Below are 27426 nucleotides of genomic sequence, written 5' to 3'. Positions count from 1 at the left end.
TAGCCACCAGAACGAGCCATTGTAATGCAGGCGAACCTCCCCGGATGATCTCAATAGCCAGTGGGGTTCATCATGAGGAAGGTGTTCTCTTAAATACATTAATGAACAAGGAGCAAAATCCCCACCCTTCAAATTATCCTGTGCACACTCTTTTGAAACAAACAGGAGCTGGATAACAGCACACACATCCAAGTATGTGACTCCCACCCTGTCACCCTTAATGGCACCACAATCACCCTTTTCAAACATTACACAGTATGTACACAGAGGTGTGTTTTATAACTGCTTCCTTCATATACACAAAGCAATCTTAGGCAGATTCAACTAGGATTTTATTCTGAACAACTCCAGTTCCCCCCCCCTTCTCCTTTCCCTCTCTTTTCTTTCTGACTCCCCCACGCACACTCTCTCTACAGGATGCCCACTGGGACAAACCTTTCAATGACGGAACATAAAAGATTACAACAAGGTATCTGTACACATGTACATGTTTTTGTGTGAATGACTATCCCTGTGTTCATTCCAAAAGTGAACCTAGGTACAGGTTCACCTGGGAGTTATTTGCACATGGCTTCATGCTGCGGGGTAAATGTTGAGGGAAGCCACTTCGAATCACACTTGCGACACTGAGGGAAGCAGCCCCTCCTCTCCCCTCTTGGGTTTTGTTTTGATGCCAGTTCACATGTTTTCCTCCATGTTTTCCTTCTAGCCAATGCGGGGTGGGGGAGCACTAAAGAGCTACATCTGCATTTCTAAAGAGAGTGTCCTTCTTATCATGCTAATGATTCTATGTCAGTGCCTCTCCCTATTTGCTCCCGCGTTCCCAGAAAATGTTACTTAAAACCAGCATTTTAAAAACCTGGAAATACCTCAAGCTAGAATTCGCAAGACAAAGCCCAATTTGTGTGTAGAGTGGGTCCGAGGATCTCGAAGGGACTTCGGGGTAAGTTTGGCTGGTGTGTGAACGCACACACTCTCTTCTGAAGGAGGTTCGGGGTAGGAGCCCTGTCTGTAAAGCCGCCTGGTGAACCTAGTGAACAGGTTGAACCCAGTGAACAAGTTCAAAAGTGAACCTAGGTCCAGACCCCCTGAATGCAGGGTACAGTTAGGAAGTGCACTGCCATATGTGTGCTGAACATAATCTGTGAATGTGCACATGGGTGCAGATCTATATGTATGTACACTGCACACAAATTGTATGGACCCTGAGTATAACATGTGAACAGGGCTCTTGTTGACACATGAGGAGGCTGTCTCACCCAGCATCTTGGTGGAGATGCTCTGGTAAAAGGCCTGTGAGAAGAAGTGACAGGCCAAAAAAAAAAAAAAAAGTGGGATGGGGAAGAATAAGAAAGGAAAGGAAAGGAAAGGAAAGGAAAGGAAAGGAAAGGAAAGGAAAGGAAAGGAAAAGAGAAACTGAGTGTCTGTGGTGAGGTGGAAGGTGGAAGAGAAGGACACTGATGTTAAAAGGTCAACAGAAGGATGGACAGACACCTGAGTATGAAAGTCTGTCAGACATAGGAGCTAGAGAGGGAATGATGCGAAGAGTAGCAAGATGGGGAAATGAAGCTGCCCCTTTTGTTTCCTTCTTCGTGATTAAATTGTTTCTGTTGGATCCCAGCATCGACCCCTCTTGAAATGTCTTGCATAACACTGTCACTAATGAAACCCTCTCCCACACCGCAGCATGACTCACAGCTTGGTTATCAATGGAGGGTGGGCGACTGGGTGGTCTTCACCTCTCTTGGGCCTCATTATATAACACCGTGTTCATTAGTTGACAGGCGAACCAACCGCAGTGGACACAGCTGGGTGTAGGGAGGGGAGTTGGGCCTCTATGGGAGGCAGTGAAAATAGTGTCTTGGCTGCCCACCCGCACCCAACTCTTAAAGATGATTATAGCTAAATTTCAGGTTAGAGACCAGCCCTCAGACCCAAATGGCCTTTGATATTCACCACCAGACGCATCACATTTCCAAGGGGTATACAGGACTAGTGTGTGGGTGTGGGAGACACACTGCTGCATATTCAGGGGCAGAGGTGCACCTAGGTAATTTTGGAGCCTGGACCTAAAGGCCTTATGCCACCCCCACTGCCCCTACCCCTGACGCCAGATAACCTGCAATGCACTATATTTTATACCAAAACATGATCTGGGAAAGCTGGAAACGATTTTTAAAAATTATTTTGTGTGTTTAGAAGAGGTTCTGAATCACTGACTTGCAGAGAAATGCCACATTTTGCATGGACAATCCGGCCACTTAAATTAGCATTTGGAGGCCCCCCCCCCCAGGCCTGCAGGGGACTGCACTTCTGCCCAAAGTCCAGTAAAAAGAGCGCCACTGTTCAGGGACCATTTTAACCTGGCTGCATCTGAGGGAAAGATTAGGTAGTGAGGCCCATTCTGCTGGGCTGGCTGGGATAAGCTCCCATTCAACTCCCTCTCTCCTGAAACTGTAGCCCTATTCAGACATTATGTTGTACCCTGTGTTCAGCTGGCCGTCCACATGTACGTGTTTTTCTGTGAATGGCTGTGTCTGAGTTCATTTTAAAAGGGAAACTGGGTACAGGCCCCTTGAAATGCAAGATACAGATAGGAACTGTACTGCTGTACCTGCATTCAGCCTAAGAAGAGAATAACTGTGCCTGTGTACAGATAAGTGCCTGTGTACACTGCACGCAGACTGTATGAGTGTTGAACATTAACATGTGAATAGGGCTCAACAGGGGCCATTTCACCTGGCTGTGTCGGAGGGAGAGGTTTGCAACTGTGACATATAGCCTCCTCTATCGCCTCATCAGAACTGAATGCCCAAATGTTTGCCTAATAACTATAGGAAGAGAGAACAAGGAGGGAATGGGTGGGTGCAGGGGTGGAGTCACTATTGTGCACCTGGGTTCAAAGAACCCGGGTCGCCGTTCCTGTAGAGCCGCCCTGCACCCAAAGCCACGCCCCTGCATCTGATGTCAGAAGCAGAGGTGTGGTCAGACACAGAAACAGGGCCTCTTGGCCCTGCCCGCAAGCTACTTCAGCCAGCACTGGGGTTCCAACGTGGCTGGGAGCATGTCCCTCTGTTGCGGGAAAAATCCTCTGGAATCTAGCCTCCCTGTTTGATCCAGCCCCTGGCTTTCATCCTTCTATCGCATTTGATAGAGAATGGGGCATCATACCAGACCAAAGAGTATTAGACCAAATTCCCGCAATATGACTTGTCACCCTGACTGAATTTAAGTCAAAATGCAACAAGGATGCGTGCTCAAAGTAAGCTTTTATTTCATGTCATGAAAGGCACGAGTACAGTCAGAGAGAATTTGGCTGGTACTGCTCATTGGAGCTGTGCAGTTGACCAGTTTATATAGGTTTCAAGGAGCAAGCATATCAGTAAAGCAATTAATACATGTCATTTTCAATTAAACAGATACATTCCAAGAGTACACTTATAGCCTTAGAAGATAAGTTACTCCCTATATGTATCTGGTACCAGGGATGTCTATTTTTGCTTTAGTGAGGGATTTGGCAAATAGACTAGTTACATACCTTATGTTATCTATCTCCCAATAGGTTCTGGCATTTGCTATTTCTGGCCTCCTATCTCACATTCTTGAGAGGGGCCCCACATTCCTGGTTTGAACACTTTTCCTGATTCAAACAATGTTATTGTTTCAAGCCTAGTGGCTCTTTGTGTTGTTTAATAGTCTTAACCAAACTTTGAATCAAACTCTTATACACTTATTTGTAGGCCTGGATTAAACAATTCCATATCAGCTCTGCCTCGAAAGGGGTGCCAGTGGTGGGGAGTACCCCTGCCACTGGCAGCTTCCTACACTGCTCGGTGGACGGGCAACAAAACGGCAACTGCAATTCAGTGTAAAGAGATGCACATGGGGGCAAACATCCCAGCTTCACATATACACAGATCAGAATATGTGAGGCTGTTGTGGTGGATAGCTCAATGAAAATACCAGCTTGATTGGAAAGCTTTGGGGGGAAAGGCAAATTCCTGCTAGGGCTCATTGGGAAGGGGACTGAAAATAAAACTGCCAGATTAGGCACAGGGGTTGCCAGCTGCTGACTCCTAGCCTACTCTGATAGGCACCAGCTCTCCAAGGCCTCAGGCATGAGGATCTCCTACCTGAAATCCTTTAACTAGAGCAGCTGGAGATTGGACTGAGGGCCTTCTGCGTGCAAAGAAGAGGCTGTTCTCCAAGGTGAGCTGTGTATGTGTCGTTAATCACACGGAACCTACCATTTTTTTGCAATAACTCTGTGTATTTTTAATGTAGTTTTTGATGTGGTGGTGACAAAAACCAGGACATATTATAGTGAGCAGCTATAAACAGGTCTTGAGGGCTGCAGACGCTACTCTGGATATAGAGTTGCCTTGGAACATATACAGAGTGCTCTTCATCTCAGGACCTGTTGGGCCATCTGGTCCAATGTTGTTCACTGCTATTGGCAGCAGCTCTCCAAAGAGAACACAGGAAGCTGCCTCACTACATACCAAGTCAGACCATTGGTCTAGTTAGCTCAGTATTGTCTACACAGATTGGCAGCAGCTTGCCAAGGTTTCAGGCAGGAGCTTTCCCCAGCCTACCTGGAGGCTTTACAGACAGGGCTCCCCCCGTCCCCCCCACCCCGAATCTAATCCTGATTGGAGGGTGCCAGTCCACATATTCGCTGGATTTAATCCGACCTCCCTGCGGGCTATCAGGGGCCAGGACAGACAGGATTTAGATTCTCCCCGAATGGAGGCTACAAATTTTGGCTTAGCCCAAGTTATGTCCAGGGTAAAAAACTTCTCTATTTCCAGCAGCTTTTGGAAAAGAAAAGAAAAACTCTGGGGCTTTTGCTTTCTCCGAAGGTGTTGATGGAGGTGCTGATGGCTATGCGAAGGAGGTGCTGATGGCTATGCAAATGGTCCATCTAATCCCTCGAATTAAAATGCCTCGAATCTGCTGCCAAAGGCATAGAGCCATGTGCGAAAACTCTCCTGGGGATGCCAGGAATTGGACCTGGACCTGGGACCTTCTGCCTGCAAAGCAGATGCTCTACCATGGAGCTCCAGCCCCAGCACCTATTTCCCAGATATCTCCCAGTCTGAGATTCTTTTAGGTAGAGATGCTAAGGATTTTACCTGGGACTTTCTGCATTGCAAGGATTCACTCTGTCATTGAGCTGTGGGTCCTCTCCTACTTCTGACTTAGGTTAAAGCAAATAATGTGGAAACTCGATAGTAGGATCTGGTGGTTTATAAAATGGGGAGGCAAGAAGGGGGTTGGAAGGCAGGGCTTCTGGGTTCCCTTAGATGAGGCTTACAGCCTTAGGGCAAGAGAGAAGGCACTCATGACAGATAGCAGTGTGTGTGTGTGTTTTTTCTGGGATTTCAGTGTTTTGTTTTTTAAAAAGTTAATCTTTTAATCAGACATTCAGATGGCGACTTTGCTGTGGGGAGCAGAGCACAGTGTCTACGTCTGTGAAGTTATCAATAGCAACTCGGCTGCCAGCGCTGACCCCAATGCGGTTAATTGGGCCTTGAGATCAGAGAAGTCGAGCCAGATGCAAACCACTTGCCTAAATTAAAAGAGCTGGGTGCTGCCCCCGGCTGTTCAGTGCTCTCAGACGTAGCTGCCACCCAGAGAGTGGGCGTTTGACCTTTCGTGCACGCACATATGCACAAATGCTCCATGTACAAATATCCAGGTCCCTCAACCTTTGGAGATGAGGAAATGTAATCATCCAAATAAAAGTAAAATGAAATATATGCAGGCCTTCACAGCAGCCAGCCAGAAGCCTGATTCCAACGTCTCACAGATGAAAATAAGAATGTGGGAGCTGGCAGGGGGGCACAGGGTCATATGCCACCTATCTACCCACCCCAAACTACAGTCCTGATCCCAGTCAGCTCCCCCTGCCAATCTGCGAAAAATAAAAAGACGTCAGGAATTTCCATCACGAAACTCTCACAGCCCTGTTCAGACATTATGCTGTACTTGCATTCAGATGCCTGTACACATGTACATGTGTTTGTGCAAATGACTGTACATGCGTTTGTTTTAAAAGTGAACCTGGGTACAGACCCCTCAAATGCATGGTACAGATTGGAAGTTTGCTGCTGAATGTGCATTCAACATAATGTGTAAAGATCAAGAATCATACTTGTGTACCAATCTGTGCAAGTGTACACTGTACACAGATTGTATGTGTATGGAACATGTGTGTGTGACTAGTCATATCTATTTAAAACAAGTTGTTCTGGTATAAGAACTAATCTGCCTACTTTCCTTTCACTATAATCCTAATTGATAATTACCATCCTTACAAGTTAGTCCACTTCAAATGTAAGCCCGCTTCAACCTTAAACTCCAACCTCATCTGCCACCTTGAATTGGGGTGGATGACATAATCATAAACTACACCATTGAGGTGTCCTTATGTGTCCTTACACCTGCAGCAAATTTGGTTCAAATCCCTTAGGCGGTTCACAAGTTAGCCCACTTGCACCTTAAATGTTCACACATCCACCATCTTGAGTCGGGGTGGATGACATCATTACAAACTATGCCGTTGAGGTGTCCCTATGTGTTACTCACTACAACTGTGCCAAATTTGGTTCAGATCAGTTAGATCAGGCCTGCTCAACTTAGGCCCCCCCAGCTGTTTTTGGACTACAACTCCCATAATCCCCAGCCACAGTGGCCAATAGCCAGGGATTATGGGAGTTGTAGGCCAACATCTGCAGGAGGGCCGAAGTTGAGCAGGCCTGAGTTAGATGGTCCACAAGTTAGTCCACTTGCGCCTCAAATGTTCACGTGTCCACCATCTTGAATTGGGGTGGATGACATCATGATAAACTACACCATTGAGGCGTCCCTATGTGTCCCTACAGTTGCAGCAAATTTGGTTCAAATGGTTAGGCAGATCACAAATTAGCCCACTTGCACCTCAAATGTTTATGTGTCTGCCATCTTGAATCAGGGTGGATGACATCATCACAAAATACGTCGTTGAGGTGTCCTTATGTGTCCCTACAACTGTACCTGGTTTAGTTCATATTGGTCCAGGCATTGTGAAGTTGATGGTGGGGGCGTGGCTGGGACACACAAACACAAACACGGACACGGACACGGACACACACACACACACACACACACACACACAGAATGCCGGGCAATCTCATAAGCTTACTTTCCTTAAGAAAAGTATTAATATTATTATCTATTATTATTTACATTTTATATCCTGCTCTTCCTCCAAGGAGCACAGAGCGGTGTACTACATACTTAAGTTTCTCCTCACACCAACCCTGTGAAGTAGGTTAGGTAGGCTAAGAGAGAAGTGACTGGCTGAGAGTCACCAAGCAAGAATTATGCTTGAATGGGGATTTGATCTTGGGTCTCCCTGGTCCTAGTCCAGCACTCTAACCACTACACCATGCTGGCAAAACAAAAACTATATAACACTTAGAAATGTTAAGAGCTTTAAAAATAATAATTACTGGGCAACATCAAGAATAGTTGGCCATGACTAAGCACCACTGAAATCAATTAGACAAGTTAGTCGTGACTAACTGAAGCCCCATTAATTTCAATGGGAGTTAATCATGACTAACTTAGAGACTGGATGTGGCCCAATAATGACAAATAATACCTAAGGATTACTGTTTGAGCCACCTGCATCTTGTGCGAGCAAATTAATCGATGGAATTTGCTGCCACAGGACTTGGTGATGGCCACGAACTTAGACAGCTTTAAAGGGGATTAGACAAACGGTTACTGGTCTTAATAGCTACTTGCTATCTTCAGGTTCAGAGGCAGGATGCCTTTGAATAGCTGTTGCAGGGGAACAACAGCAGGAGAGGGAGCATGCCTTCATGTCTTGTGCCTGTGGGCTTCTCAGAGGCATCTTGTGGGCCACCTTGGGAAACAGGATGCTGGACTGGATGAGCCTTGACTTCACCCAGCAGGGCTCTTCTGATGTTCTTATTATGCATTTTGAAGGCCCTTCTCTATGTTAAACTTTGCCAACTTTAAACACTTACAACTTCACAATGAGGCCCTTTCCCTTTAAACACTCCTTATCTACTTCTGCTCCCTTACCCCACCAGCTGCAGCTGTGCTGTTGAGTGACTAGTTTATGTAACCAGGGGATCTACAGTCTACATTCAGGACTGATTGACCTGGCATAAGGATGAAGTGGGTGATGCTGTTGAGTGGTGTAGTCCTGTTGCTAACTTTGGGGTCTGCTTCCCTGTTAGTGCTGGGTGAGTGATCTTGGGAGCAGCCTTAGGCTTGCTTAGGAGGCAGTTGCCTTTCACTTACTGTATTTGTAGTGAGGCTGTAACCTGTGGTGGGTTTAAACCCTTTTTAATTGACTAAAATGATCCCTGACTAATTGGGCCACACAATTATTTTAAAGCTGACTTGTTAGATATTAATCCTTGCAAAAACTGTAAATGGCAGATGCCATTTCAGAGAGAAATTCCTTTGCATGAAGGGAATGCCTCTCTAAGACAATGCCTGCTGTAATATGCTGTATATCTGTGCTGATTTTAGACAGCATGTGTTTTAGAAAGTGTGTGTGTTGTCTTAGTCCTAGGCAAACTTATGCAGATTAAGTTGACTTAAAAGTAACTTGCTAAAATGTCTTTAACCAAAGAGCAGCTCTAATTGTGTGGTCATTTGCAGTTATCTTCAATGCATATTTAGGTTTGTTACTTTTTGTTTCCGTTAAAAGGCCTTTGACTCTTATAGTTGCAGCAGGCAGACGTTTCATGGGTGATGATTACATCATCATGGTGTCCTGGTGCTGAAAAAAGTAATACTGGCTGGAGTGCTTTGTGCCTCTCAAATATGAGCTCAGACAGGAGCAAAAGTGGTAAATCTACAAGGGACATAGAGTTTTAATCTATGTTGGTGAATCCCACCCAAAAGGAGGATGTTGTGTTTCCTCTATCATCCTATGTGGAGACTCTTCCAGGCTATAATGATTGTATTTCTCCCAAATACAGATGCATGTTATGGACCTGCTGCTGCATCGTTACTGTGAATGGGTCCATTGGTATGTTTCTGCCTTAAGGCAATGCTTGGTCAGAGTCTGAGATTTGATCAAAGAATGTTGGTTTGCCAGTTAGGACAATATAATTGATCAGTTTTCTCTACCACAGGATTAAAACTGAGTGTGCACATCCTGTCTTGGTAACATACTATTCTTCCCTTCATACTTGCATGGGGGAAGGCAGAATATCTAAACTTCTCCTAATCAAGCTATATTATATGCGATAGAACTGTGCGCTAGGGGAGTGGAGCAGCCAGGTCATTAATAATGTGGTGAGTGGGTTGATTGGTCATATTGCCTGAACCAGCCCAATGTTGCTTAATGGTCCGGGATGGTCAGCGGCTGTCTCTAAAATGGGAGCTGAAACTGCTAGGAAATGGTTTCTTGGTACAAAGTCATCAGTATTCAATCTAACTTTCAAATGAAACCTAACCACATTCCTCAACTAGCATTGACACGCTTTATTTCCCTCTTTGCTTCATAAAACCTCTGATACCATCTGAATAAGTGAACAAAAGACACACACCCCCAAACTGAAATGAAAGAGGTTTTACATTTCTTAGGTTTCCTTTTTCCACAGCCCTGTTTGCACAATTGGTCTCTTCGTTGATTTTCTCTTTTGTATATCTTAAAACCAACTCCAATGGCATTCTATTTTTCTTTTCTTCTTTTTTTTAAGGTGGGTTTTGGGGGTGCCAGTGTTGTAAATAAAGTGGTCTCAGTCTTGTGATGCCATTTAATTGTATTAAAAGGCAGGGGCTGACATTCTAACTGCAGGGTGACATTAAGGGAGGAGGGTGATGAAACGGTCTGTATGTTGTGTTGAAACTGACAAACTGGCACAGGTGTTTGTGTGCAATTAACTGGCCAGCATCCAGGCCCCAGCTAATGTGGAACCTCTAGGCCAGGGATGGGGAACCTTGGCACTCCAGCTGTTTTTGGACTACAACTCCCATAATCCCCAGCCACAGAGGCCAATAGCTAGGGATTATGGGAATTGTAGGCCAACATCTGCAGGAGTGCCAAGGTTCCCCATCCCTGCCTAGGCAAATGAAATCCGGTGGGTAGATTAGGCTATAAGCCAAAACTGGTGGCTAGAAGAAGCCGAGAAAGCTCGGGAAGTGGGGGTCATACTGCCACAGAGCCATTGTCCATGATCTGGCACTCCCCCCCCGCCCCGCCCAACTCCCTTCCCCAGAACTTGAGAGAACACTTTCTGCTGGGAAACGTTTATTAGTTCTTCTGGACTAATAAACACACAGAGAGGCACCATGACGGCTTCTGCGGGGAGAGTGGGTTCGCTCTGTTAACCTGGTTTAAGGGGAGGGCTTCTTAGGCAGGCTAGCCACTGTGGAACCACCGGGCTTGCCTATGAACCCAGTGGTTCTCATGAAGGGGGAGAACTGGGCTACGCTCCCTTAGCCCGGTTCTCCCCCACTGTGAGAATAGCCTCAGAGTATAATAATGGGTTGTGAGGCTGGGGGGATACAGGGTGAGTTGGTTGACCAAGTGGTGACCTCACATGCAGTCCTGCACGTGTAACCGCTTGTCGGGCATGCTCTGCAATCCCGAGGTCTAGGGGGCATCTTGGCACTCCAGTAATTTGCCACTCAAGGCAATAGCAGCACTTCCTTGTCTCCTGAAAGAGCTGCCCCTCCTGAAGTGGAAGAGTGGATTGTATTCTTTTAAGCTATAGGCAAGGACAGGATGCCAGCTTTGAATGCTCCCCCGTGTAAAAATTCCCTGCGAACAAAAATTGCACATTGGGAATCTAGTCTAGCTCATTCTGTTGTGCTAGTTTACTGTTTACAGGAATTTGACACCTAGGGGAATTCCAACCTATGGAATTCTCTGCCACAAGATGCGGTGACATCTAACAGCCTGTAGGGCTTTAAAAGGGGCTTAAGTAAATTCATGGAGGACAGGTCTATCAATGGTTACTAGTCTGAGGGCTATAGGACACCTCCAGCCTCAGACGCAGGATGCCTCTAAATACCAGTTGCAGGGGTAGCAGCAGGAGAGAGGGCAAGCCCTCAGCTCTTGCCTGTGAGCTTCCCAGAGGCATCTGGTGGGCCACTGTGTGAAGCAGGCTGCTGGACTAGAAGGACCTTGGGCCTGATCCTGCAGGTCTTTTCTTATGTTCTTATGTAACTTTCAGAAATGGAATCCCCCACCCACACTCTGAAGTGGTACAATCCAGTCTACTACCTCAGTCACCTCCTACATGTGTAAACTAGGCCTTGATTAATGTGTTATTTAACACCCCACGAACAAACAAGCCATTTCCCTCAGAAGTGACTGTATGACTCAAAAATCCTCTTTCCACAAGAATGCCCATGGTTCTGGGAGAATGTAACCATGGTTGTCTCAGCTGGCCCCACACCCTCAGCATGGCTGAGGTACAATATTATACCTCTGTACGGCCTATAAGGTCGCTAACCCTATAACCTATAAGGTTACTGGCCCTATCCGACCCCAGCAAAGCATCCCTCCAGTGTCTGTTGCTGGTATCTGCCTTATGTTTCTTTTTAGATTGTGAGCCCTTTGGGGACAGGGGACCATGTTAATTAATTATGTATTATTTATTTTTCTATGTAAACCGCTTTGAGAACTTTGGTTGAAGAGCAGTATATAAATATTCGCAGTAGTAGTAACCCTTCCAAGAGTCTCCAAGAAAGACTGGAAAGCAGCCCTTGAGGCTTTAACAGCTTGGTATTATGTATGAACAATACCGGGGGATATGTATGTGGAAATGCTTCCATTGGAGTTGGCAACCCTAGAATTTATGTAGACCCCAGAGTGTGTGTGAGAATAATTTCCACACCAAATACTGCAGGTTGCAGCCCACATAATTTGCAGTTACATGTGTTAGGGCCTAATGTGCATAGGTCTCTGTGCACGCATGATGTCTGTCCCTATTCAACCTAGCACCTTGCTTCTCCTGGGCGCTTTCCAGTTTAGCTGCTCAACAGCAGCAAAATGTTTCCGTTCAGGCAAATCGTTTTCAAAACGTAAACAGCAGGGGGAGCAGTCTTGCGAAAACTAACAACCCGGGAAAAGGCAACTTTTTAACGCCGGATATACGACGTCATAGCACGATATCACAGTGATTAAATTCGAAACAAGGCTTTGGAAATATGAATGGCACCCTGCTGTCAGTGTAGGGACTGAGGTGTCACAACACAGGAAGTGTGGAAGCACATTTCAGAGATTGGTCGTGACCCCATTGCCGGGTATAATCTGGAAAGTGCCCAATAGCTGTTGCTAAAGTTTTTCTTGTGTATTTTTAGATTATGAGCTCTTTGGGGACAGGGAACCATGCTCTCATATTTTTTTGCTGCGTTAGCTCCTTGGAGAACGATTTTTGTTGAAGAATGGTGTGTACATATTTATAAGAATAATGTGTGTACAAGGTTGGTAGGTGTGATCGTGACCCTTCTTCCCTGAAGGTATATGTGTGTGTACACAGAGACACACACAGCCACTTAGAGCGCTCACATACACGTCGGGGTAAAGCCGGCACTTACTCCCGAGATTCAGGCATGTCTAACCCAGGTTTGCTATAGCATGTACACATGGCAAGCAAGCAGCTGCAGCCAATCATGGCTTCCTGACAAGTGCACCTGTATGATACATATTTATTTATTTATTTATTCAATTTTTATACCGCCCTTCCGAAATGGCTCAGGGCGGTTTACAATTAAAAACAGAAACCATTAAAACCAATAATAATTAAAACCGAAATATAAATATGAACACCAGTTAAAAACATCTTAAAATATGTATTTATTTATTCGATTTTTATACCGCCCTATGGAGTTTGCTGGATTCTGGGGAGGCAGTGGGGGCTTATGGGTTAGAAAAAACAATCCTTGGACTCGGGGCTTGTGTTTGTGTAGTGGAAATTGTTGGAGATGGAGTTCCAGTGCACCGGCCTTTTGCACCGACTATCCTAATGACCACTAGGGACACTGGGAGTGGAGGTAGTGAGTGAGGGTCTCCTTACCTGCCCCTGCTTGCCTCAAATGTACTTCACCAATAAACTAGTTAAGTAACTTAGAATCTACCATGATCTCCATGAGTGTTACTTAAATAGCTGCAACAACTAAACTCTTCACTCTGTATCCGGGGTGGTAGCTTCCTTGCTGCTTTGCTAAATAATCACAAGCCCCAACAGAAATGCAGGTATCTGAGAGCAAGGCAAGATGGCAAACATAATTGTGTGTGTGGGACTTCCTTTCATTATGAATGGTTTCCCAGTCAAGCATCACTTAATTTTATTTATTTAAAATACCAGGACGCTACTGCTCAGGGTGGCTCACTTTATCTTCTTCTCCCTTATTAGATTATCCTGTCTCCTTGTACTATGAGGATGCCCGGCTCTCAACCCTCATCTGGCTCCGTCCTGCCTACTGCCTGTATGAGATGTGGCACAGAGAGGCCTTGGATCCCAGCCAGGCCTCCCAGCAGACAACTGCCATAGAGGTGGAAGTGAAACCAGAAGGTATGGAAGTTGGCGAGGGGCAGGGAGGGTGTGTGAAAACCTGCCCAAGGGTTTTATCTACATATTAGCCCAGTTCAGATTATCCCAGGAAATCATGATTGCGTAAACCATGAGACGAAGGAGTGCTGACCTCACAGACTCCCCTTCCCCTTTTCTCTTCCTCTGCATGCCCAGCTGTGATGATGAATCTTGGTTCCTTAAATGACAATTCTGTGTGTCATCGAAATCTGGAAACTGTAGCTCACAAGCAGAGAACTGATCCTGGCTTCATATCCTGGTATGTGAATCACAGCATCCTGGTTTGGAGGACATGCGGAGCTGTGGTTTCACGAACTAGAGTGCTTGTCGCATTGCAGCTCTGGGCTGAGGAGGCCACTGAGTCCGCTGGGGAATTGACTTGGCACTCCTTAGGCTCATGTTTGTGATCCAACAACCCATGCTGTGTTGGATCGTCTGAGCCAGCCATCGCTTCTGCTGTGCTCACTCTGACTGCATTGGACTAGGATGTCTTGTACAACTGTTCTAGTGAGGGACATTTCCAGACAGCAAGCTTTACCATGAGTTTACTGCGAATTCAAAGTTGCCCCCACAAAAAATGTTGCCAAAAGTGGATTTTTTTAACCCCCAGAGATAAATCAGGCCATGCACAATTAAAACGTGCAATGAAAAACCTAAACTGTGTCTGGAGTGCTCCCCAATAGCTCGCAGGGACTTTGGAGTAAATCTGGCTGAAATGTGAACGCACAACCTCCATTCCAGAGGAGCAGCGAGCTAAAAGACTTGTCTGGAAATGCTCCTGGTAAGGCTATGGCTGCATCTTGCATGGGATGGGACCCTTCCGCTTTCTGTTTCCAAAAAAAACCTTGGTTGCCATGCCTTTTCTCTCATTCCTAGGCAATAATATCACACACTCCTCATTCAGGGGGCTTCCCCCCCATCAGAGCCCAGGGACACTTGTCCCACCCTGTTCAATTATAGCTACGCCCCTGGAGGGAGGCTTAAGAGTATACAGGGTTGTGTCATTCTAAGATAATGTGAAACAAGAAAAACCTAAATATAAGTCCAGAGTGTTTATAAAGTTCTTTAGGCTGCATTTCTATACACAATTATATAGAAAGAGGTCTCCCTGAACTCACTCACTTCTGAATAGACATACTCAGAATGAGAATTGTTGCTCGTTCAATTGAGAGAGAAGGACCGGATGTCTTCCATGGGGACTGCTGTAAATGCTTTTTGAATTTACACACTTTAAAAAGGTTTCTGGCACAGACAGGCCATTTCAGAGATCGACTTCCCTCTATTAATTAACCATAAAGCAGAGATCAAGCCTCCACAGGGAGCAAGCTTGGGGCAGGGGAAGCTTTTCCTAGGGGGTAAAGACAGTAATGGAGCGGTAGGTAGGTAGCTTTTTGTAGGTTGGATTTGGAGCAATATATAGTTCAATACTGGTTTAAAGGAGTCTATCATCTCCTGAATTCTCTGGAAGTAAGGAGACTGTCGGAACACACTTTTCCCTTCTAGGGGTCAACAGCACTTACAAGATTGCCCGACGGTTCCCTGTACCCTATTGCGGCCCATTCATGGATCAGCCCTTGGTCACCAAAGACTTTGCTTATGAGATGGGACCCACCCTAGCCTGCCTCAATGACACTTGCACAAAAGCAGTCCTGCCTGGCCGAGGATTCAGGTGAGAGGATTTTGAGTTGTAAATCAGCCTCCTAGGGCAATTGAATCATTTAGGTCCTGATACATTCAATGCCACTCAACTTTGAGTCTGAAGAGTGTGCTTTGGGCACATCTAACTGCAGCAAAGTCTGGCCTAGGTGCAGAGACAATGACCTGGTCTATCTCCCTGTGCATTACCTACATGTTCCTGGCCTCTAGCCCTCAGGATGGTTACAGTGATCTGCTGCAGGCCTGTGTTTCGGACCCTGCCAGGGACTCTGTATAAACCATGTTAATAAACCTGTTGCATTGCCCACACCTGTGTGGAGCCTGAATTGGTGGCCAAGATTCAATAGATAACCCACTGAGCTCTTGAAGCTGGCCTGTGGAAGACAGAGATGCTGAAGAATGCTGGTAACAGTGGGGGACAGAGGAGAGTAGGGAATGAGGAGTAGCAGGGTGTTGGTTGCAAGAGAGGATGCCACTTTCGGGTTATCCATGTTGTCCCTTGGCTCTCCAGGCTAAAGAGGAGTACCAGCAACTAGTCATGCAGCATCTGATAAGACTGAGCATATATTGGCATTGGCAAAGACATTGCTTGCTATGGGAACAAAACAGATGACCTCACATCAGCTGGGGGCTAAGAGGTGGAGTGGGTTTGAATTATTATAGGAATTGCTAGGGGTTTGGGATTCCATGAGCTTCCAGGAGGGGAGTGGGGCTTGGAGGCCGGTATATGAGGGTGTGGCTGGGGAGTTGTAGTACCACACAACCGAGGTAAAGAGAGCCTCCGGTTGGCCATCCCTCAGGGTAATGCACATGCTGCTTCCTCCCCCACCCCAACTTCTTTTTCCATCACCCTGCAAGATCGGTTAGGCTGGGACTGAGCAAAGTCACCCAGTGAGCCGGATGCTCGAGTGGAGATTTCAACCCAGGTTTTCCTGATCCTCATTGTGCCCTAAGCACTGTGCCTCACTGAGTCATTCCCAAATCTGTTCCTCTTCTGTCTCCACCTGAACAGTGTCCGCTACCTTCTGTACAATCAAGCCCAGACTCTACTTGCTGCAACCAACTGGTCTGGGCCTTTCTACACGCGAGGTGAGATGAGGGTTAGGAGGGTGACATGGCCATCCGGGGGGTCTTGCTGTGTCTGATCCAGGACCAGCTGGTTCAGGGAGGCAAAGTGGGATGGATGGAGGGTTTTTTCCTTTAGAGAGTGTCACTCCTGGTAATCCCCACCACCTGCTCTTGTTTCTCTGATCAGTGTTGTCTGTCTGTCCTTTTCCAGTCTGGGACTCTTATTTATATAAGCAGAATATACTAGGGGCACTACCACTTGAGACGTTAACCCACTGTTTTCAAACTACTTTCCTGACAAATGTGAGTTAATTGAAGAAAGCAAGAGCTGGCCAGCAGGTGGCGCTGCAGAAATTGTGCCAGGAGCCTGCTTCTTGTGTGACCTCCCTGTCACATTGTGCAAGAAAAGACAACTGGGAATCTGTGAGAATGTCTGGTTATTCAGCAAACTCTTGTCTTATTCCCCAGCTTTTTTCAAAACAATATTTATGCCATCTGGAAAAGCCCTTAGTTTGGGGTATTGGGACAGGAGGACTGAATTAAATACCCTTTCCCCTCATGCTACTTCTCCATTTTGCTGCAAAGCAGCATTGTGGGAATGTGTACTAGTAAAACAAACCAGAGGAAGTTTCTGTTGCTGCATCATATCTAGTTTGGCCTGGACCCAGCAGAGGCTTTCATGTTTACAAATGAATCAAGCTCAGAATGAGACTTCTCCCCTGTGGGGGGAGTTGAGGGCTGCCTGAAGCTCCTTGCATAACAACAGATGCAGAATGAACCTTATCTACTACATTTTAAAGCAGAACTCATTTCCCCCCAGATAGCATATCTAGCTTGCAGAACTTTGGATTTGCTTTAAAACTCATCTTCCTGATGACTGATTATGCTATGTTCATTGTTCACATGATTGCTCCACCCATTTCATTTTCCTTCTCCTCACAACAACCCTGTGAAGTAGGTTAGGCTGAGAGAGAAGTGACTGGCCCAGAGTCACCCAGCAAGTATAATGAACGGGGATGAATGGGGATTTGAACTTGGATCTCTCTGGTCCTAGTCCAGCACTCTAGCCACTACACTGCGCTGGAACCTATCCAGGTTCACTTTCAAAATAAACTTGGGTACAGTCATTCACACAAAAACATGTAGAAGTGTACTTACATCTGTGCACTTGTACAACATAATAGGCTGGTTCTCATGATCCTCATCGGGGTAGGATCATGAGAAGGTAGATAGGATCAGGGTAGGTGTGCTCCCAATTGATAGTGATGCAAACCCAAACAACAAGGTAGGAGGAGGGGAGACTGCTCATGTGGGAGGTAGGGATGTGCATGAACCTGTTCGGAGGCCCTTTTAAGGGTCTCCAAACCGGTTCGAACAACTGGCTGTTCGGCTGGTTCGAAGGCAGGGGGGCATACCTTTCAGTGCAGTGGAGGGTGCCCTTACCCCTCTGGCCGCATTTCCCCTGCTGGTGCTCCATTTTAAAAGTGTCCGTCGGGGTGGCAGCGTACCTTCCTGCTGCCCCATGTCCTCTTTGGGCAGAAGTAACAGGAAGCACCCGGCACGCATGCGGACACTGGGCGCATGCGCATACGCGTCACACTCATGCACATGTTGGACGTGCACATGTGCCTGGCATGCGCATGTGCACCTTGTACTTCCTGTTACTTCTGGCCGAAGAGGACACAGGATGGCAGGGAAGTACGCTGCCGCCCCGACAAGGACTTTTAAAATGGAGCGCCAGCAGGGGAACCGCGACGGGAGGGGTAAAAGCATCCTCCCCTGCCCTTAAAGGTATGCCCCCCGCCTTTGAGTCACTCCCCCACCAGTTCCGTGCACATCCCTAGAGGGAGGAGGGATCTGGGTAGGATGTGTGCAGGGGCGTAACTACTATTAGGCAAGGGGAGGTGGTTGCCTTGGGGGCCCCACTGCCTTGGGGTCCCCTCAGCCACTTGCCCTGTTTGCCCTCTCTCCTGCTTGTCCTCCTGGCCAGCAATCTAAGTAGCAAGCTGCCTGCAAAGAGCCCCTTTTCTCCCCGCCAATCAGCTGATCGGTGGGTGGGCGGGGCTTCCAGGGAGGCCTCCTTGTAGGCCTCAGTGAAGCCTGAACTGGAGTAGGCTTGCAGGGAGGCCCCAAGGAAGGCAGGCAGGCAGGCAGAGTGACCCCCACAGCTCTCTGCAGCAGACCCTCTGCCCAGCCCAGCATTTGCCAGGTAGAATGTGAACTCCTTTTTGTGGTCACCCCTCTCCCCTGGATATATAGGGATATGCTTGCCATAGGACTTTGATATGGGGGTGGGGGTGGGGGGAGAGTCTGAGAAGTCTCTGAATATTTAGTTTAAAACAGCTTGGAAAATTTGCTGGCTTAAAAAAAAAACACTATCTAAAAAATCCTATAAGTGGCTTGTTTCATGGTAGAAAATTGTAAAAACTTCTGGAACCAACAATATTATTTCTTTATTTTATTTATTCATTCATTCATTCATTTATAAATGCACTTATGCTCAAGTTGTTTTGCAACCCAGAAGGTCTGAGTGAGAACTGTGAAGCATGTGTGGTGCTTTTATTTTATTTTATTTTTCTTGTGTGTGAACTGCTCCCCAATAACTCGCAGGGACTTCAGGGTCAATCTGGCCAACATGTGAATGCAGCACCTCCATTCCAGAGGAGATGTGTGTTAAAGGGCTTTAAAAGCCTCCTGTGAAAAACCTCCTGCAATCAAACTTTACTGAATTTGTTCAAAATTCTGAGAAAACATACATAGGCTCACACTGCATGGTTGAGAGTCTCCTTTGCTAATCTGCAGCGAGGGTCCCATTTTAATAATTAGTGTTTCTAGTGTGTTCTAGGCATTAAAAGTAGCACAAATATATAGTACTCAATGTATATCACTATATATTGTGAAGTGTGTGTGTGTATTCAATGAAATGTATTTCTAGGCAGCATACTTATTTTGAAATATCAGACTTAAATCCTTGGGGGCCTGGGGTGTGCGGAGGCCCTGGACTTTGAGCGGGGGGGCCCATTTTAAAATCTCATCTCTGGGCCCACTCCAACCTTGCTACGCCCCTGGATGTGTGCCCTATTTAGATTCTCTCCCTACCATTTTACTGAGGGTGGATGAAAAGCCATCTGACCCAGCTCCCTCCTTCCACAGGATCATTCTTCCTTCCTCCTACCTTGTTTGAGCTTATATGCACAGTTCACCTACCCTTCGACTGGGGGCGACTGGGCCCTCCTCCTGCCCTGATGAGGATTGTGTGAACAAGCCTAATGTCTGAATAGGGCTACAGAGGCTATTGTTTCCGAATCACTCTTGTAAACAGTGCCTTGTCTTCCAAATGCGGAATAAATGAATGTGGTCTCTCTCTTTCTCTTTATCCCCCATGTTAGGGATACCCCGTAGCTACCGCTCCATAGATGTTGACTCCAGAGACCTCTCAGGCGGACTGGTGGTCATCATTGTGCTACTAAGTATAAACATGTTCCTCCTCTTGGCTGCGATTTGGGCAGCCCGAACCGAGCGGCAGCAATGAGCCTTCCTGTCTTAGGTGGCTGGAAGCCCAGCCTGCCACCTGTGATGGAATCCTTTCTCAGAGTGGAGACCTCTTCTGGAGCTAGATTCCCCACCCCCATTTAAATCTTGTCAGTATGTTTATTGTTGCCTAATAAACTTGCCAGCTTCAGTCTCTGCCCTGGATTTAACTTCTGTGCAGTCTCTCAACCTTTTGCACGGTGAGATGACTCTTATCTTGTCCTCTGCCTTACAAGGCAGGCTTCTGAGAAAAACGCTCTGCAGATCTGCAGGAAGGAATTCATGCTGACTGCTAAACCACTTGGGGATCCTGGCTTTGCTTTAAAAGAAAAAGCAGCATTATGGACCTCCAACTGCTGTTCAGCTATTGGCTGAAGCAGGCCTTCTGTCTCAACCTTTTTACAGAGTGTTTTGAGAACTAAAAGCACATCTGATGTTGCTGTGATTTACTATGATGGGAAGTTTAATTGAACCTTTGGTGTCTTTGCCTTGAAGAGTCAATCCAATAGGTTTGTTCACATGATCCTAGCCAGCCAGGATAGGAGAGCTGTGTGTGCTCCTGATCAGCGATTGTGTGAACTCAAAAATCAAGGTAGGAGGATGGGAGAGGGATAGTGTGGCCAACCTACTTTCTGTTCCCAGCATTTTTCTGAGGCTGGAAGAAAAGGGTGAGAGAGCCAGTAAGGGTGGGAGCCATTCTACCCAGCTCCCCACTCTCCCCTCCTTCTATCTTGATTTTTTTTTGTTCACATGACTGTGGGATCAGGAGCACATACAGTTCTCCCACCCTGACTGGATACTTCTCCAGCCCTGATTAGGGCCTTGTGAACAATGGTTTTCTGTCTGGGGAATATGTGGGGGTTTTTTTTAGCCTTCTTTCGAAAGGGAAGAAAACTTATGGGATTGTGTGCGTGTATGTACAGTCCACTACAAATCAAAACCACATCTGCCAAATTGATTCAAGAAGGTGGCCACTCAAAGTTTAGACAACACTTCTTTGTATCTACTGTAACTGTCAGCACATGGGAAGAAGCCTTAGCCAAGAGTATTTATTTATTTATTTACATTTTATATCCCGCTCTTCCTCCAAGGAGCCCAGAGCGGTGTAATACATACTTAAGTTTCTCCTCACAACAACCCTGTGAAGTAGGTTAGGCTGAGAGAGAAGTGACTGGCCCAGAGTCACCCAGCAAGTCTCATGGCTGAATGGGGATTTGAACTCGTGTCCCCCCGGTCCTAGTCCAGCACTCTAACCACTACACCACACTGGCTCATTGAAGCGCTTCCCATGATCAAGTGAAAAGGGCTACCCTGTTATGTGGGGAGGAAGCCCGGAAGTGCTTACCTCCCCGCAGATGATCAAACGGAACTCCCGGAAGGGCGGACCACCTGTCCAGATGCGTGGCGGCTGCGCCCGGGCGCTCCTGCACCTGGCTGCAGCTCGTCTGGCAGCTCTGGGGGTCAGGCAAAGTGAAGCACTGCCCCACCGCATACCCCACCCCTGGAGCCCCAGTAATACACCATGTGAGTGCGTGGTGCATTCCTGGGGGGCCCTCTCCCCCCCAAGTGTATCCGCTATGACTGCTTTTAATGGAGTGCTCACTCCGTCAACCTCCTCTAAGGGGTTAGGGCATTTAGGCCGGCTTGCTGCCCAGGAGACACATGGCTGCTGTTGCTGCACACGAGCAGCAGAAACCGGGTTGGGCTCCCTTAGCCGTTTTTGCTGCTTGTGGGAATTGTCTCATTATGCTAAAAGAAGTAGAGAGTAAGCTCTATTAGTTCTATTTCAACTACTTGGTTCCCCCCCCCTCCGCCCACCCAAAGAAATGATCTCACTGCAATCGTAGAGGAAAACATGGTAATGGTGCTGCAAGCATCCAACAGATGGTGGTGTCAAGGACGAGTGGCCCAATTCCTTCTCTCCTTACACACACGCAAGCACATCCTACTCTTTGCTCTTCTTTTGTTTTAGTGGTCCAGGGATAGGGCTCCCCTGCACACAGGGTCTCATAGCGGAGTGGCAGAGCACATGTTTTCCATGCAGAAGGTCCCAGGTTCAATTTCCAGTTCAAAGGAGCAGGTTGCATAAGAGAGACCGGAGTCTTAGAGAGCCACTCTTGGTCAGAAAACATGGAGGCTGTTCTTACAAGCAGCCATGACTTGGCTGCCCATGAGAACTGGTGGGAGCAGAGCAGCTGCCAGTGGCAAACTCGCCTAGGGAGCCCACCTCTTAAATGAGGTTGAGGGAGTGGGGGCTCCCTTAACCCCGTGCACCTGATCTTGGGCCAACGCTGGCTGCTTTCAGCGAGTGCTGAAGCACTGACTGGTGCCCGCCACTGGTCCCTCTATCTATGGCATGCAAGAGGAGAGCTGGTCTCGTGGGTAGCAAGCATGACTTGTCCCCTTAGCTAAGCAGGGTCTGTCCTGGTTGCGTATGAATGGGAGACTTGATGTCTGAGCAATGTAAGACATTCCCCTCAGGGGACGGAGCCGCTCTGGGAAGAGCAGAAGGTTCCAAGTTCCCTCCCTAGCAGCATCTCCAAGATAGGGCTGAGAGAGACTCCTGCCTGCAACCTTGGAGAAGCCGCTGCCAGTCTGGGTAGACAATACCAAGCTAGATAGACCAATGGTCTGACTTGGTATATGGCAGTTGCCTATGTTCCTTTGTGTGCGCTCGCACATTTTCTGATGTCTGCTCAGTTAATTTTAGGTAGCGCTCAGGTTGAATCAGGAAGGCCCCCACTCTGAATGCAGGTGCGCACACACTGCCTTGATACTGCCACCCAGAACAAAACTCATTCTGCACACAGATGAAAAAAATTAGAGAGAACACTGATGCCCGCCCATTGCTGGGCATTACTTTGAGTGCACGGTGCATTGTGGGTTCCCCAGGGGCTGGAACAACAAGGATTGGATCCCTCCCCCTTGCTCTGTGCTTCACAGAGCAGGGCTGCTTGTGTGGTGCACGCTCACACCACCAATCCATGAATCATCTGCAGGGAAGGTAAGCTCTTTGGAACCTCCACCACTCTCCGCGATCATGAGATAGGTAGACCAGGCCTGCACAACATATGGCCCAGGGGCTACATCTAGCCCATGGAGACTTTTTTTGCTATCACCCAGGTAAGAATATCCTGAAGCAACAGTTGGAGCCATGGAGAGTTCTGGGCTTGTCCCACTTATGAGCAGTAGCGGCAGCTCAGTGCAAATGTCTGCTTGAGATGCTGTTACGACTCCACCTGACCCAGAGGAGGGGGGAGTTCCTTGGGGTTGAATCCTTGACTTAAGGGGTTCAAAGTAGGCTGCCACCATCCACTTTATTCTGATGTGGGAAAACCCACTCTCCATGTAAGGTTCCTGGGAGGGGTAAAGTGGCAAAACCCTCCCCAAAGGGGCTGAGCAGTCCTAGGCCTTTGGAGGTGTGTGACTAATGCAAACCCAAATGAAAATGGCATACTTAAATGATATTAGATGTATGGGGCCAGTATGGTGCAGTGGTTAGAGTGTTGGATTACGACCAGGGAGACCTGGGTTCAAATCCCCATTCAGCCATGGAACTCACTGGGTGATTCTGGGCCAGTTGCATATCTCTCAGCCTAACCTACCTCACAGGGTTGTTGTAGGGGCAAAGATAATCATGCACACCACTCTGGGCTCCTCGGAGGAAGAGCGGGATATATTAAATAAATAAATAAATAATGAAACCCTTTCCCAAATCTCCCAGCTGTTGCTCCAAGCGAGGCCTAGTTCTCCCCTTAAGCCTTACTCTCACTACAGATGCATGTGGCAGTGATGGAATGAATGAGTGAGCCAGTTGTTGCTCGAGTGGCGGCAGCGGCGGCAGCGATGGATGAAGTGGGTTGGAATAGTGGCAGGAGCAGCATCAGGCAGGCAGAGGCAGAGTGCACCCCAGAAAGGCAGAGGCTCGCTCTTTCGATCAGCCCCCTCTTCTCTGAGTTGGGGCGGTGCATTCTCTGCCTTCTCCAGAAACTGCCTTACAACGCCATCCTATGCATGTTTACTTGGAAATTTATTCTGTGATGTACCCAGTAAGACTTACTCTCAAGTAAGCATGCCTAAGAGTGCAGTCTGAAAGCAACAGTAATTTAGGCATTTGGGGGGGGACTCGGCATTTGTTTGGGGCTGGCATGCACTCCACGTGCCCCACTGATTGAGCAGCGGCAGGGCCTATTTCTGGCCACTGTCTGTGGCTAACGTTGTGGGTCCCTTGAAGAGGAGGGAAGCGATCCACAAGTAGCTGCTAATTGTTTCCATTAATATTAATTTTGATATAACAATGCACTGAAAAATGACCTTAGCACCCACATACCGCATCATGGTTGGTTCAGGCCCACCAGGGCATTTGCGTTGTGCACCCCTGAGGTAGACCAATATAGCTGTGTGAGGCAGCTTGTTTCATATGCTTCACAATTTATGCATGAGGAGCACACACCTTGTGGCATTAGAAAACCTGCATCAGAAATGTTGTGGTAAGTCACTAGCTATGATCAACAAGAAGTCTGGTTTTACAATTATTTTTTATAATATGTAGGTACAAATTTTGGAGGTGCCCAGCCTAAGTATGTGTGCATGAATGCACTAAAACCTCTTTCTGAAAGAAAGTGTGATTGTTGGTAATGTCTGAAACGCCAAATGGAGGACTTAGGCAGCGGCGGCTTGCAGCCCTCAAGAAAATTAACACAACTGTGTTGCTAAGCACTCTCTCTCCCAGGGCTTTTGTTATGTTAGCTGCTGCTTTCCCTTGGGGGGCGGCAGGACAGGAGGATGTTTGGGGTGAGGCCATTTCCCTGTTACTTTTATGCTACTGCATTTGGCTACGAGTTGGTCCTTTCAGCATCACCTGGCTTTGTCCATATCTTTTGGGTAAGTGTCTGATTTTCCCCTCTAAGAAACCCCAGTTTGTACCATCATTTGTGCACTCTAATCTTTAAGCATCTCCTTTTGTTCATGCCTTTCGAAGTGCCGTTGCTGGAGATTCTACTCTGCTGTATTCATGTGAAGAATAAAGCATGCAGTGTTTGGGTTACAGATATGCTACGGAAACCATAAGTGGCCCTACAGCCCGCCAACTTCCGTTCAGATTGAGTTTGGGCTGTATTTCAAAGAGCAGGCTCTGCATTCCATGCTGCCTTAATATTCAGTAGGCATGTTTATTATTATTATTATTATATCCATGTTCATTGCAGATAAGCGGTATTCATCCAAGGCCAGTCCTTTCATGAGGCAAGGTGAGGCAGTTTGCTCGGGGCAGATGATTGGGCAGGGCAGCGAGAATTCCCCACCCCCTGCCACCATCATCATCGGAGCAGCTCTTTGACCCTTTCTCTCTCTCTGGCTCTTGCAAACTTTGTAAGGAGTGCCTCTCCTCATGCTCCTTGCAAAGCTTGCAAGAAGCACAAGAAGAGAAGAGAAGGCTGCTGGGAAGCTTTCTGCTCCCTAAGTAGATTAAAAGCTTGCAAGGGTTGGTTTTTGAAAGGGGGCTGCCCCTAACAGAGGCATGGGTGAAGGCTGTGTGGTGGGCTGCTCCTGTATTTGCCCCATAACTCAAGAGATTCAACGGCTACAGCAGTTCCTGTGAAGCCTTCAATGCAGTCTCTCAGCCCCTATACTCTAGTGCAGTTAAACCAAAGTACAAATAACAAAGAATCTTATAGCATCCTAAAGTCTAACACACACATTTATGGCAGTGCTTCTTGTATTGCATTTCTACAACTGAGCATGGAGGGGGAGACAGACGTCCCACTTCCTGGACACCTGAGGAAGGGTATGGGGGTTGCTGCTGGCTGGCTGGCAGCTGGCTCTCGCCCCCACTGCCTTTCCAAAGGAGGGGGCAGGGGCCCATCTTCACTTCTTGTTCCAGGGTCCACGCCAACTTTGCTACACTCCCGTGCAAGAATAACCTTTTGTGCAGTCCCCTTCATCAGTTGCATGCCGTATTCTCCTAGGTTAGCTAAAGGTGTATACAGGTAACTGTTCCATCCGTCTGAGAATCTGACAGCCTTTTGTCAAGGAGTCAAAACGTTCCTCTTTAGGCAAGTAATTGCTGCGTATTGGACAGCTATACTCTTCTTTCTCAGCACTTGCTATTAGCCGCTGCTTGGTGCGGATTTCTAAATTGTGTTTTAAATGAGGGTGTGTTCTGCTTCTATTGTAATTATACACCACTTTCTACCCTTTTGGATAGGAAAGTGGTATACAAATATAACGAAACTATCCATTCCTCTGTTCTATGGATAGTGCCATATACATAAATTAATAATAATATAGGGATACAAAAGTGAGAGATCTAGCAACCCACAATGTGAACAAAGCATCTCCAGAAGGCAATATTGGGGACAGTGGCTTGATAGGGGTTGGAAAACAGGGACTGCTAATAGAGACTAATGGAGGAAATATTGCTCTGAAAGTGAAAGACAATACTTTGAGAAATGGTTAGAGAGCTTGCGAGGGTGCATGCCTTCAGTTTTCTTTTTACAATTGCTTTTAACCCTCCTCAGAAGAAATCTCTGAAAAGCCCAGATCTCTTTAGCTTTGTGAAATCAGTTTTAGAAGCACAATCCCTGTCTCTCAATGGGAGTCGACAAGCTGTAAACAAGAATCTCCTGTGGGTTTTGTTAACGCTCACGAGAGTTTGCCTGTTGTGTATCTAGGGCTGTGCCACAGCTTTGCCTGGGGTGTCTATGCAGGGCTAGCGTCAAGCGTTGGCATCAGGGGCGTAGCTATAATTGAGCGAAAGGGTTCAAAGAACACGGGCCGCCAGCTCCTGAGGGCCCTCCAGCTCCATGCCTCCCTATTTTCTTCATTATCTCCCTCACTCTGGGGGGCTGCCCGAGAGAGGGATGAAAACGGGCCCCCTCTCCCCTAGCAACGCCCCTCGTTGGCATCATTGGGTAGCTGCCTAGAGGCCTCAGAAGGGTCCATTGCTGGTCCCTGAGACCACCTCTGCACCCATTGTTTCTGAGCATGAGCAAAGTGCATCTCTCCTAACCAGTTAATAACCACAACTGGACTTCGCCGAGCTGAGACTAGAGAACAGGGATAGTAAGGCAACATGAAAGCTTAATGGCTACTGCTGAGGCTGGGGCCGGCGACGTGCTGAACAACTTACTGAAACCAAACCAAAAACATTCACCAGTGAGTGAGTGATTGACTGAGGTGCAGTTGCTGGCTGAGGGAGGGACGGAGTCTGTTGGAGGAGAGAAGGCAGCTGGCGAAAGGCTGCCCAGTGCCTTCCTCCAGCCCGGCCTTCCTCCAAATGAGGGAGATGGGTCGGTTTTAGGCTTCTGTGCAGGCACCTAAAATTGGCCATTTCCCTTCATTTGGAGGAAGGCGGGGCCAGAGGAAGGCAGTCTTTTGCCGGTCACCTCTATTGGGGTAAATATGGTCTAGAGGGCAGTCATCTTTTGGGGGACTGTGTCCTCTTATTTTTCTTCCCATGTCGCCTTTTTTTGGCAATGTGGACCTGACCACCCTACAGACAATCAAGTCAGGGAATACATGTAGTACAGCATAATTTATCTGGGTTGCTGCTTTGTCCAGGATTCAGACAACTTGGAAGGTGTTGGGGCGGAGG

General features: G+C 47.3%; 1 protein-coding gene across 2 annotated transcripts in view; it reads left to right on the top strand.

Annotated features, from left to right (window-relative positions):
• Window positions 1-8129: 8129 nt before the first annotated feature.
• GFY (golgi associated olfactory signaling regulator) overlaps window positions 8130-27426 on the top strand; it is a 29169-nt gene continuing 9872 nt past the window's right edge. The window contains exons 1-5 of one of the 2 annotated variants that reach the window (XM_053262531.1): window positions 8132-8261; window positions 9009-9058; window positions 13401-13559; window positions 15081-15246; window positions 16246-16322. In XM_053262531.1, coding sequence (XP_053118506.1) covers window positions 9013-9058; window positions 13401-13559; window positions 15081-15246; window positions 16246-16322 — 448 coding nt within the window. In that variant the 5' untranslated portion in view covers window positions 8132-8261; window positions 9009-9012. Of the gene's footprint in view, window positions 8262-9008; window positions 9059-13400; window positions 13560-15080; window positions 15247-16245; window positions 16323-27426 lie in introns of both variants that reach the window. The other variant, XM_053262529.1, reaches the window with a different exon arrangement.

The sequence above is a fragment of the Hemicordylus capensis genome, chromosome 6 (assembly GCF_027244095.1).
Source record: "Hemicordylus capensis ecotype Gifberg chromosome 6, rHemCap1.1.pri, whole genome shotgun sequence".
NCBI classification, from domain to species: Eukaryota; Metazoa; Chordata; class Lepidosauria; order Squamata; family Cordylidae; genus Hemicordylus; species Hemicordylus capensis.
This window is presented reverse-complemented; position numbering and strand designations above follow the sequence as displayed.